The 13,017-nt window shown below is 36.2% G+C and overlaps 1 protein-coding gene across 2 annotated transcripts in view; it reads right to left on the bottom strand.

The window, feature by feature from the left end:
- Positions 1-851: 851 nt before the first annotated feature.
- The window catches only part of ANKRD45 (ankyrin repeat domain 45), a 40,101-nt gene continuing 27,935 nt past the window's right edge, over positions 852-13,017 (bottom strand). For both annotated transcript variants that reach the window (XM_015245079.3, XM_072946087.1), the window contains exons 4-6: positions 9,384-9,478; positions 7,198-7,336; positions 852-1,071 (exon numbers count right to left, since the gene is read on the bottom strand). In XM_015245079.3, coding sequence (XP_015100565.2) covers positions 1,040-1,071; positions 7,198-7,336; positions 9,384-9,478 — 266 coding nt within the window. In that variant the 3' untranslated portion in view covers positions 852-1,039. The remainder of the gene's footprint in view (positions 1,072-7,197; positions 7,337-9,383; positions 9,479-13,017) is intronic.

The following is a 13,017-nucleotide window of genomic DNA, read 5'->3' as shown; positions in this document are numbered from 1 at the left end:
GATCTCAAAACTTTAAACTTTGTGAGACAAGCTAAGAACAGTGCTACCTCAAAACCATGGTTGAGAAAACATCAACTGACAAGGAATGACTGAATCGCTCATGTCTTTTCCTTCCCCTCTAGAATGAAAAACTAGTTTTCAGGGCGGGACAAAGAAGAGAAGCGTTTTCTTTCTATAAAACTTTCTCAGAAAGTCACAGAGTAGTAGAAGGTTCAGGGAATCTCTAGAGAAACTACATAAAAAGGACATTCCAAATCACCGATGTGAAACCAACAATGATATTTAAAATCCAGGAGCTATAAAGCAGAAGGAAAAATGACATGGAGCCAGTCATAATAACTACACGAGCAAACCTAGAGCATGGGGGAAATCTAAACATAAAACTAAGCGGATATGTGTTTATTAATTTAAAGACAGAAGAAGGTTAAAGATTAAAAAAAAAAAAGATTTACTAAGAGATTATATCCCACCTTAAAAGTGAATTTTAACTTGGACATAGAGATTAACAGTTGTATAAGCAGAAGACCGGATCCAAACCACTCTCAATATTTCCCTGCTCCAGGGTGTCAGCCCATAGCATTCCTTTTGAGAGAAGGAGAACAAATTTTTCTTCTGGAAATAGTCAGTATGTCTTTTTTTTTTTTAAATAGAATTCCTCAGGTGAATAGAAATTTCCTTCCTCAATTACACAGAAAATTGTTAGATTCCCTAAGTGGCTCTTAGAGCATCCACATGGTCTTTGTGAGTGATTCAGACCCAAGTGCTCTCTGGAAGGAGCACGTGGAACTGACCTGAAACTGATTCGTGAGAGCTGAGGCAAGGCCAGAGAGTCTAGACATAAGCATGCTGAATGCAGTAAAACAAAACAAGGGTGATTTAATTTCATATTTAAAACATTTTTATAAAACCCCACATCTGTTTTATTAACTTTTGTCGGCATGAATAGGTTTGCCTTTAAAAATAATAGAAGAATAATGTAGTTTTTATAAAATATATGTTCAGTAGAAGGTATGATCTTGACTTCGTTTCTGACCATGGCTTAGAATATAGATTTGGCACTTTTCCCTTGACCTGAAAGGAAGCAGATTTTAAATTACATTTAATCAGCTTGCAATAGAAAACAAAAAAGAAGCTAGTATTTAATACAATGGACATGAAATAAGTAAGTATGTCCCAGCCTGAACAAGGCATTAATGAAAACTTGGTGTTGGTATGTCAATTCAAGTATTCTCCTCCAACCTTTTTTTTTTTTAATATTTAAAGCTGTGAGATCACACTCCTCATATAATCAGTATTATTGCTCCTAATTCTGCCATTGAATAGGGTAACTTTGAATAAACTGCTTAACCTGACTGATGTGTCTGCACTTTCTTCGTTGTAAAATGAGGGGGTCATCTCAGAGGTTCCATCCAGATCTAACACTTCTATAACGTGAAGGTACAAGACACTGGGTGCTTAGAGGTGAAAGAGGGGACTTGGGGAGAGAAGTGTATCTTCCTCAGAGGCGAGAAGGGAAGGAGGGAGGGTTGCTGGGCCAGGCTAACAGCAGTGGTGGCACAGGGGGAGAAGGTGACAATTATAACTGTATAACCAACAATTTAGGTTTTAACCATCTCATTCCTGAACTCTACTGGTCTCACGCCCTCTGGTCTCTTTTCCCTCCAATTCATTTTGCAAGGAAAGTCAAATTACCCTCCACTACTTAATACCTCTTCTCTCCTACCCCAAACAAAGCCTTTAATGGCAACTCACTGCCCTGAAAATAAAGTCCAAACTTCTAAGCTTACAATTCAGTACTTTCAATGAAATGATCACAAGCTAACTTTCCAACCTTATTTTCTACTGTTTCTGAACTCAAACTCAACTATAAGCAGCCAGATGGATACTGACCACTTTCCTATTCCCATATTTCAACTTTTCATCATCATATTGTGCTTTCATTCCAGAATTCTCTCCATATTCCATCCTGGTTACCTATCCTTTCTGGCAATTCCTCTTTCTTCATGATACTTTCTCTTTACACTTAGGCTTTCCTGAACAGACACAGCACTTAGTTTATCTTTTCAAATACGCATGTTTACTCACAAACTGGGTGGTGGACTCCTTAAAGACAAGGACAGTGCAAAGGCACCTGTATTCCTTCAGGGAACCTTGGAGAGTGCTATGTGCATGCTCATGAGATGTTGGGTGCAGATGGCAAAGGCTATCCTGTCGTACTACCTAGAGTAGATTTAAGTGTTTTAACCTTTAAAAAAAAAACCCACAGCTCCTTTTGATAAACATAAAAATCTTAGGTACCAGACATCCACATTCAAAAGAATGAAGTTGGACCCCTACCTCACCACCATATACAAAAATAAACTTGAAATGGATCACTAAACGTAAGAGTTAAAACTATAAAACTCTAACAACAACAAAAACAAACAAACAAAAAAAACAGAAGACAGGACTAAATGGCTTCTCAGGAGAATTCTACCAAAAATATAAAGAAGAGCTAAAACCTATCCTTCTCAAACTATTACAAAAAATTAAAGATCAGGAGACACCCGAATTCCCTTTTATGAGGCCATCATTATCCTGATACCAAAACCAGAGAAAGACATTGCAAAAATAGAACATTACAGGCCAATATCTCTTGATGACTCTAGATGGAAAAATCTTCAACAAAATACTAGCAAACCAATTCAAAAATACATTAAAAGGATCATATAGCATGATCAAGTGGTATATTCCCAGCGTGCGAGGATGGTTCAACATATGCATATTAGTCAATGTGATCCACATTAACAAAAAGAAGGGTAAAAACCCCATGATCATCTCAAAAGGCACAGAAAAAGCACATGACAAAATTCAACATCAATTCATGATAAAAAGTTCTCATCAAAGTTGGCATAGAGGAACATATCTTAACATAATAAAGACCATTTATGACTAACCCACAGTTAACATCATATTCAACAGTGAAAAGCTGAAAACTTTCTCTCTAAAGTCAAAAATAGGACAAGGATGTCCACTCTTAACACTTCTATTTACCATAGTATTGGAAGTCTTAGCCACAGAAGTCAGACAAGTAGAAGAAATAAATGTTATCCAAATTGGAAAGGAAGAAATAAAACTGTCACTATTTTGCAGATAACAGGATACTATATACAGAAAATCCTAAAGTCTCCACCAAAAAACTATTCAAACTAAGAAATGAATTCAGTAAAGCTGCAGGATACAAGATTAATATACAAAAATCTGTTAATTTTCTGTACATTAATAAAGATCTATCAGAAAGGGAAAGCAAGAAAACAATCCCATTTAAAATCACAACAAAAAGAATAAAATACCTAGGAATTAATGTAACCAAGGTGGTGAAAGACTTATAGTCTGAAAAATATAAAACATTAATGAAGGAAGCTGAAGATGATACAATGAACTGGATTAGAAGAATTAACATTGTTAAAATGTCCTTACTACCCAAAATAATCTACAGATTTAATGCAATCCCTATCAAAATACCAATGGCATTTTTCACAGAACTAGAACAAATCATACTAAAATTTATATGGGACCACAAAAGACCCCAAATTGCCAAAGCAATCTTGAGAGAAAAGAGCAAAGCTGGAGGTATCACACTCTCTGACTTCAGACTATATTACAAAGCTACAATAATCAAAACAGCATGGCACTGGCACAAAAACAGACATAGGTTAATGGAACAGAATAGAGAGCCCAGAGATAAACCCATGCACTTATGGCCAATCAATCTATAACAAAGGAGGCAAGAATATACAATGGAGAAAAGACAGTCTCTTCAATAAGTGGTGCTGGAAAAACTGAACAGCTACATGTAAAAAAATAAAATTAGAATGATTCCTCATACCATATACAAAAATATACTCAAAATGGGCTAAAGACCTAAATGTAAGACCTGAAACCATGAAACTCCTAGAAGAGCACATAGGCAGAACACTCTTTGACATAAATCATAGCAATATTTTTTAAAGGCAAAAGAAACAAAAGCAAAACTAAACAAATTGTACCTAATTAAACTTAAAAGCCTTTGCACAGCAAAGGAAACCATTGACAAAACAAAAAGACAACCTATGGGATGAGAGAAAATACTTGCAAACTATACAATTGACAAGGGATTAATATCCAAAACAGCTCATACAACTCAATATCAAAAAAAGAAAAACAACTCAATTAAAAGACAAGCAGAAGATCTGAACAGACATTTTTCTAAAGAAGACATACAGACGGCCAATAGGCACATGAAAAGATGCTCAACATTTCTAATCATCAGGGAAATGCAAATCAAAACCACAATTAATAATCACCCCATACTTGTCAGAATGGCTATCATCAAACTGTCTACAAATAACAAATGTTGGCAAGGATGCAGAGAAAAGGGAACCCAAGTATACTGGTGATAGGAATGTAAATCGGCACAGCCACTGTAGAGAACAGTATGGAGGCTCCTCAGAAAACTAAAAATAGAACTACCTTATGATCCAGCAATTCTATACCCGGGTATATATCTAAAGAAAATGAAAACACTAATTTGGAAAGATAGAAGCACCCCAACATTTGTAGCAGCATTATTTACAATAGCCAAGATACAGAAGCAACCCAAGTGTCCCTCAACAGATGAATGGATAAAGAATATGTGGTACATATATACAATGGACTATTATTCAACCATAAAAAAGAATGAAATTCTGCCATTTGTAACAATGCAGATGGATCTAAAGGGTATCATGCTTAGTGAAATAAGTCAGACAAAGACAAACACTCTATGTTATCACTTACATGTGGAATCTAAAACATTTTTAAAAAGAATGAATATAACAAAACAGAAATAGACTCACAGATAGAGAGAATAAAACAGTGGTTACCAGTGGAATAGCGAAGGGGGAGGGGCAAGATAGTGGCAGGGGATTAAGGGGCATAAACTACTATGGATAAAATAAGTAAGCAACAAGGATGTATTATACAACACAGGGAAATACAGTCATTATTTTGTAGTAACTTGAAATTCTATTGAAATATTGAATTATTATGCTGTACACCTTCTGAAACTAATACAATATTTTAAATCAACTATACTTCATTAAAAAAAAAGAAACAAGAAGACAACTCAACTTAAAAATGGGCAAAGGATTCAAACAGGCATTTCTCCAAAGAAAGTATGCAAATGGCCAGTAAGCGCATGAAAAAATGTTTAACATGATCAGGAATTAAAGAAACACAAATCAGAACTGCATTAAGTTACTTCACTCCCACTCGAATGGCTAAAGTAAAAAATTTTAAGACAATAACAAATGTTGATAATGATGTGGAGAAACTGGGATTCTCATATACATTGCTTATGGGAATGGAAAATTGGAAACAGTTTGGTGGTGCCTCAAAAGGTTACAAATAGAGGTATATGATCCAGGAATTCCATTACTAAATATATACCCAAGAGAAATGAAAACATGAAGCCAAACAAAAATTTGTACACAAAAGTTCATAGCAGCATCATTTATAATAGTCAAAAGATTTGGTGCAGCCACTATGGAAAACAGTGTGGAGATTCCTCAAAAGACTAGGAATAGACTTACCATGTGACCCAGGAATCCCACTCCTGGGCTTGTACCCAGAAGGAAATCTACTTCAGGATGACACCTGCACCCCAATGTTCATAGCAGCACTATTTACAATAGCCAAAACATGGAAACAACCTAAATGTCCATCAACAGGTGACTGGATAAAGAAGAGGTGGTATATTTATACAATGGAATACTACTCAGCCATAAAAACCGACAACATAATGCCATTTGCAGCAACATGGATGCTCCTAGAGAATGTCATTCTAAGTGAAGTAAGCCAGAAAGAGAAAGAAAAATACCATATGAGATCGCTCATATGTGGAATCTAAAAAACAAAAACAAACAAACAAACAAAAACAAAGCATAAATACAGGACAGAAATAGACTCATGGACAGAGAATACAGACTTGTGGTTACCGGGGGGGAGGCGGGGTAGAGGGTGGGAAGGGATAGACTGGGATTTCAAAATTGTAGAATAGATAAACAAGATTACACTGTATAGCACAGGGAAATATACACAAAATGTTATGATAAATCACAGAGAAAAAAATGTGACAATGAGTGTGTATATGTCCATGAATGACTGAAAAATTGTGCTGAACACTGGAATTTGACACAACACTGTAAAATGATTATGAATCAATAAAAAATGTAAAAAAAAATAAAAAAATAAGTCATATTTCCCCTAATGTCATTTGAAGTTTCAAAATAAATATCATGTCTAAAATCAAAAAAAAAAAATAGTCAAAAGAACAGAAACTCAAATGTCCATCAATTAATGAATGGATACATTTGAATCCATACAATGGACTATTATTCAGCAATAAAAAGGAACAGTGACACATATTACAATACGAATGAACCTGAAGAACATTATGCAAAGTGAAAGAAGCAAAAGGCGATAGACTGTGTGATTCTATGAAATGATCACAACAGGCAATCCATAGAGATAAAAAATAAATTAGTGGTTGCCAGGGGCTTGTGGGAGGGAGGAATGGCAAGTGACTGCTAATAGATAAGGTGTTTCTTTTTGGGGTGTTAAGATGTTCTAACATTAGAGAGTGGTGATTGTTATACAACTCTGAGAATATACTGAATACCACTGAATTGTATATTTTTTAAATGGTGAATTTTATGGTATGAGAATTCTATCTCAATAAAGTTGACATTTTTTAAATCTTCGGTATGCCTGCTACCAAAATTCTGATAGTACGCCCTCCCCACTGACAGGACAGTACTCCCACAACAGGTTTTTCAAGCTTTAGAGTTATAATACTGAAAATATCTTTTCAAAATCTACCACTCTATCTCCTTGGAGGACATGCCTTCGTAGTTGAAAATCATTGGTCAAAACCATAGTAAATTAAAAAAAATTAAATGATTAATGATGGTAATAAGATTAGTATTAGACATTCTCTATAGAAATAACTCAGTTGTTATTTTTAGTTATTAGAAGTATTGAAATGATTAATGAAACTGAGTTATATAGATTAGTGCTTGTAATAAGGTTAACGACTACTTAATGAAGACTACTGAAGTCAGAGTATCTCGGACATAACAACAATGAACCTAATTTTCATCTTTTCTGACACTCAAACCATTTTTATCCAAAACTTACGTGGTGTAGCCATTTTTGTGAAGATAGGAGTCACAATATCCTCCAGTTGCTGTTTCTGCTCAAAAACCTCCTTAATGGAAGCTTCCAGGTGGGTTTCCAACCACTCATTTTTCACACGGCATGCATTGAGGACAGTATTCTAGAGACAGAAGCAAAGAGTTTACTTTCCACTTATTTATTAAAACATAAAATCCTACAGTCTCTCTAACCCAGCACTGTGCAACAGAGCTTTCTGTGATGATGGAAAAGTTCTGTATCTGCATTACCCAACAGTCACCATTAGAGATACACAGCTAGGGAGCACTAGAAAAGTGGCTAGTGTAACTGAGGAACTGAATTTTAAATTTTATTTAATTCTACTTTAAACAGCCACACGTGGCTGGGGGCTACAATCCTGGACAGTAGCTCTAGCATCAGCGGAATGTGAGGATAAGGAAATTCCTCATTTAGAGTCATGAAGCCGTCCTTCCCCATTTCTCTACCCAACTCTAATTCTTTACTTCCAATGAGCCCTGGGGATAAAGAAAATGTCCAGCAAGGTTGGAAAAGAATAGATGGATGGTATGCGCTGCATGCAACCCAGAGACAGTGCTGATGTTTTATTCCTTCTCAGGTGGTTCACAGGAGGAGGAAGTGTACGAAATGCAAGGAGAGCTCCAGCTCACTGAAAACCTCTCAGTGTGCACTGCCAATCCACCTTCTGCACGTGTACAGCAAACTGCTGCTATCTGACTGCCGGTGTTTATTATTCTATGGTTTGTAACAATAAAGGGACATGAATAAATTTATTATATGTCCTGTCAATATTAATAAATAAGCAGTAGTATATGCAGAAGAATGTAGAACCAAGTGGATTTGGAAAGATATTCGTAACATATTCTTAAAAGGGAAAAAAGCAAATTAAAGAAAAATTTGTGTAGTGTGATCCCACTTGTATAAGAACAAAATCTTTTACAAAGCCATATGTGTGCATACATATGTTTATATAAGTGAAGGGAACAGTATGATGAGATTAACGCAAAATTGTTATTAGAATCACAGGGTGATAAGACTGGAAAGGGAAAAGAGAAAATATTAAGTTTGCTTTAGATGTTTCACTTTTATTCTAATCATTACTAAATGAACATCAGATTTTCTAGTTCAAATAACCAAATATTTAAAAATTGAAATTAAAAAAGGATGTTATATTAATTAGTTTGACAAAGCACTGTTTGTGCCAGAATGTTTTGCAGATCTAATAGCTGTGATAGCTATTCTAATAGAATTTTGCCTATATTTTGTTTGTTTCATAAGAGATTTTGTAAAGTGTTTTACAAACAATTGTAACTTATCATGTTCTCAGACAAGATGATGTCTGTACACTTTAGCAATAGCTAATTCTTTCTCATCAGAATTATAAGTCACAGAAAATTCACAGAACATCCTGCACAGAAATGCAGGAAATAATTCAAAACCAATACAATTCCTGACACCTTGAGCATATCTTTTTTTTTCAAATTAATAAACTAATTCACATGTACTTAGTATACAGTAAATGTGGCAAGCTGACTTTACAATTAGCCATCTATACATCTGTGTATCTTTTTTCACCATCTGTAAAATTTGATACATTAAAAAATATGTAACATGTATATACATAATTCTAAAATATATGATGCAGATCTAAGTTTTGAAGCAAAATAATGAAATGAGTATCAGTGGATCCCAAGAACACTGCTAGTGGTATTAACGCTGCTTCTGTGCCCTTCCCTAGTTCATCCCCCTGCCCGCCTCCAAGAGATAATCACGATCTGTGCTTATTCCTCTGCTTTTCTTTTAAAATATTCTTACCACATATTCAGGCATCCCTAAACAATATAGCTTAGTTTTGCTTGGTTTTGAGCTTTATAAAAGTCTATGTATTCTTTGATTTTTTTTTCCACTTAACACTACATTTCTAAGATTCATTTGTGTGTTGGGTGTAATACTGAGTACATCTCTTAGTCACTCTGCAGTATCATTCCATTTAATTTTTATTGGTTTCTTTTCAGCAGTTTACCAAGAAAGGAAAAAAGGAAGGAAGGTGGGGAGAGAGAAGAGAGCAGTGATGACCACCACCTACCTCTAGTGCATTAGTGTAGAAATTACAGGTAACAAGGCAAAAACCTCAAAAGACTTCAGAACAAACTATAATCACAATGCAGTACCTTGTCTTCCTTAAAAAGCTTCCCTGGTCCTTTTTCTGTGTCTGTAACAGTTGCAGAGACCTTTGCAATATATTTTTTCAACTCCAGCCTTGCCTCTGAAAGAACGAGACAGTAAAATGCACAGTATTAAGACAAAGACCAAAAAAACATGTTCAGTGGTTTGCAATGCACTGTGATATGTCCAGAGCTTTATAAAGACCGTGTAGGAGATTTGTTGCAGTTGTTTCCCTTGGGGGATTCCAAGAAAGGTAACACTCAACTAGCACAGCATTTATCGTGTTCCTAGAACTATGCTAAACTTCTTGAAGGACAAATAAATATAAAATGTGATACCTGATCCCAAAGAAACCATATTCTTTAAAACATGTACTCAGGAGAAAGAAACAAAAACACTTCCAATAGAAAAACTGTCACTTGGTTTACCCTTCTTAATTCTTCCAAAAAAAAAAAAAACAATTCAAAATAGCTTCCCTCTTTTAAAAAAAAATGTTTAAAATAATTCCATTCTCTATAGCACCCATCTCAAAATTTGCAAGACCTGTTTAAATAAAATTACAACACTTTGAGAGAAATAAAAGCCTTATATAAATAGAAAGATTTACTATATTCCTAGACGGGAAAACTGAATATAGTAATGGTAGATTAGCCTCAAATTAATTTAATGATTGATGTATTTGTTTCCCGTGGCTGTTATAATAAATTGCCACAAATTTGGTGTCTTAAAACAACCCAAGTTTATCCTATTACAATTCTAGAGGCCAGAAGTCTAAAATCAGTTTTGCTGAGTTAAAGACAAAATGTTGGCAAGGATAACTCCTTCTGGGGGCTATAAGAGGAAAATCTATTTTCTTGCCATTTTCAACCTCTAGCACCAGCCTGTACTCCTTGGCTGACGGCTCCTTATTCCATTTTCAAAGTACATCACTCCAACCTCTACTTCCATCATCAGATCAACTTCTCTTCTTCTGTGTCAAATCTCTTCCTGCCTCTCACTTATAATGACATTGGTCATCACATTTAGGTCCCACCTGGGTAATCCAGGGTAATCTCCCCATCTCAAGATTCTTAATTTAAGGATCTACAAAGTTCCATATGAGGTAAGAATTAGGACCCAGATATCTTGGTAGACATTATTCAGCCTGCCACAGTCTGACCTCTGGCCTCCCCAGATTCACATCTATCCCATATACAAATGCTTACCCCATGCCAGCGTCCAAAAGTCTCAACCCATTACAATATTAAGTCCTGTCAAATGCTCATCTAAAATATCATCAGCTCAGAAGTCCCAGATCTCAACATCTAAATCATCTAAACTAAGTATGGGTGAGACTCTGGTATGATCCATTCGTCCTGGGGTAAAAGCCCTCTCCACCTGCAGACCTATGAAACCAGAGAATAAGTTCTCTGCTCCCAAAATACAGTGGTGGGACAGGCACAGAGCAACAGTCAGATACTGCCATTCAGAAATTGAGAAAATGGAAGGAGAAAAGGAGTCACCACGGTCCCAAGCAATCCTGAAATCCCACAGGGCAAATCTGATTAGGTGTTAAGGTCAGGGAATAATCCTCTGTGGTATAAGGCTCCAGCCCTGGGCCTGCAGCTCCAGCCTGAGTCATTCTCTTTTCATGAAAGATAGCAAGTTTTTGCAGCTGAGTAGTTCTGTCCGTCTATTTCCTGCCTGTAGAGTTTTAGGAGTCCAGCAGCCTTTTCTCTCTTTTTTCGTCTCTCTGTCCCTTTGTGCCCAAATTGGCAATGTTTCTACTGGTGTAAATTCTCAAAAGACCTTGTGAGTCCAAGGTCAAGGCACCAACATGGTTGCAATCTAGTGAGAGCCAGCGCCTTCTCACTGTGTCCTCACATTGTGGATGGGGCAAGGGAACCCTGTGGAGACTCTTTTATCAGAACACTAACCCCATTCATGAGGGCTCCACCTTCATGCCCTAGGCATCTTCCAAACACCATCACATTGAGCATCAGGATTTCAACGTATGAATTTGGCAGGAACACAAATACTGAGACCATGGCAATATCTTAACCCCTCTAATCTCAGTTTCTCTATCTATAAAATGGAAATACAGTACAGTCCTTATAGGGTTGCTGTAAGAATTAAACAAAATGTAGTATAATACATGCAAGTATCTTGGGGAGGAGGGTACAGCTCGTGGTAGAGCGTGTGCTTAGCATACACAAGGTCCTGAGTTCAATCCCCATTAAATAAATAAATACATACATATATATATATATATATAATACATATATATATATAAATGCAAATATCTTGACAAAGTGCTTGGCACACAGTAAAACACGCAGTAAGTTTATTATTATATCACTCCTCTCCTCAAAACTCTATAAATGACTCCCTATTGACTACTGAATAAAACACAAAGCCCGCCAAGATCTATCCAGCCGCAAACTATCTTTCCAGCTTCATCCCTTCCAGCACTCATCTGGGGAGCCCATCCATTATTTACTTCCTGTTCCTTCTGCCCGTAGACGTCAACAGGGCTCGCTCCTCCAGTTCCTCAGGCCCCTGCTCCAGCGTCACGTTATCAGAGAGGCCTTTCCTGATTGTCTTCTATAAAATCACACACACTCATTCACTTGCTGGCAACTTCATAACCCCCTTACCACTCTGTTTTTCTCCAGCGCTCCATAGATATATAGGGTTGGATAGATTCTATTTTCTGTGTCTCCCTACTTGAAAGTAGACTTCATGAACATAAAGATGGTTTCGTGCCTAGCTGTGAAGGTATTCTGAGCTCCTACAACAGGATTTAGCACACAGGAGGTATTCAATAAGTATCTGTGGTATAAATGTTTATACAAAATTTCTTTGCTTTTTATGTTCCCTCAACCTAAGATGCCCTCTGTGTTGCCACCCACCAAATTTCTACTCATTCTTCAAAGCTTACTTAAAAGGCACTTCTGAGAAACTCCTAGTTCCCCCATGTAGAAACTATTGCTCTACCAACAGTTACATGAGTATGATTTGATTCCACTCTCAGGTTTAGTCTGTTTTGTAATTTTTTTATTACCTTATTTTTTGCTTCTACCTCTAGATTATACACTCCTTAAAGGCAGGGTCTGTCTCACCTTGTTATGAACCTCTGTCTCATCTTTTTTCACATACCATACCAAATTTCCCACCCCTCATCTGCTGACAGTACTGCATCACCACCAAAAAGACATAAGTCAAAAGGGGGAGGCACTCGGTATTTGCTTAACTATTTGCAGGGAAAGACATTCCAGAATGATAAAACAGAAGCAGATGCTAGGCTGTATGAAATGGCAGAGCTATAGCTATTTTTCAAGTAGCTGTGAAGGTGCCATACTCCAAAAGGTTTCAAAGGGATATAGTAAGTTATTTCCATGAAGTTTTTAAAATTTTTTTTTAATATTTTAATTTATCATTGTATTATTTGTTTTATTTTGGTGGGGGTGGGGGGGGGTAATTAGGTTTATTTATTTTTAGAGGAGGTACTTGGGATTGAACCCAGGACCTCCTGCATGCATGAAGTTCTATTAATATCATTACAATTTAAATTTGTTAGCTAGCAAGATATTAGTAAAGTGTTTGTTCTTCAGAAAATTAAAGAGGCTCAAACCATTCTGGCAAGAAGTATTCCTAAGA

The sequence above is a fragment of the Vicugna pacos genome, chromosome 21, assembly GCF_048564905.1.
Source record: "Vicugna pacos chromosome 21, VicPac4, whole genome shotgun sequence".
Lineage (NCBI taxonomy): Eukaryota > Metazoa > Chordata > Mammalia > Artiodactyla > Camelidae > Vicugna > Vicugna pacos.
The sequence above is the reverse complement of the archived record's forward strand: the minus strand, read 5'-3'. Positions and strand labels throughout refer to the sequence as shown.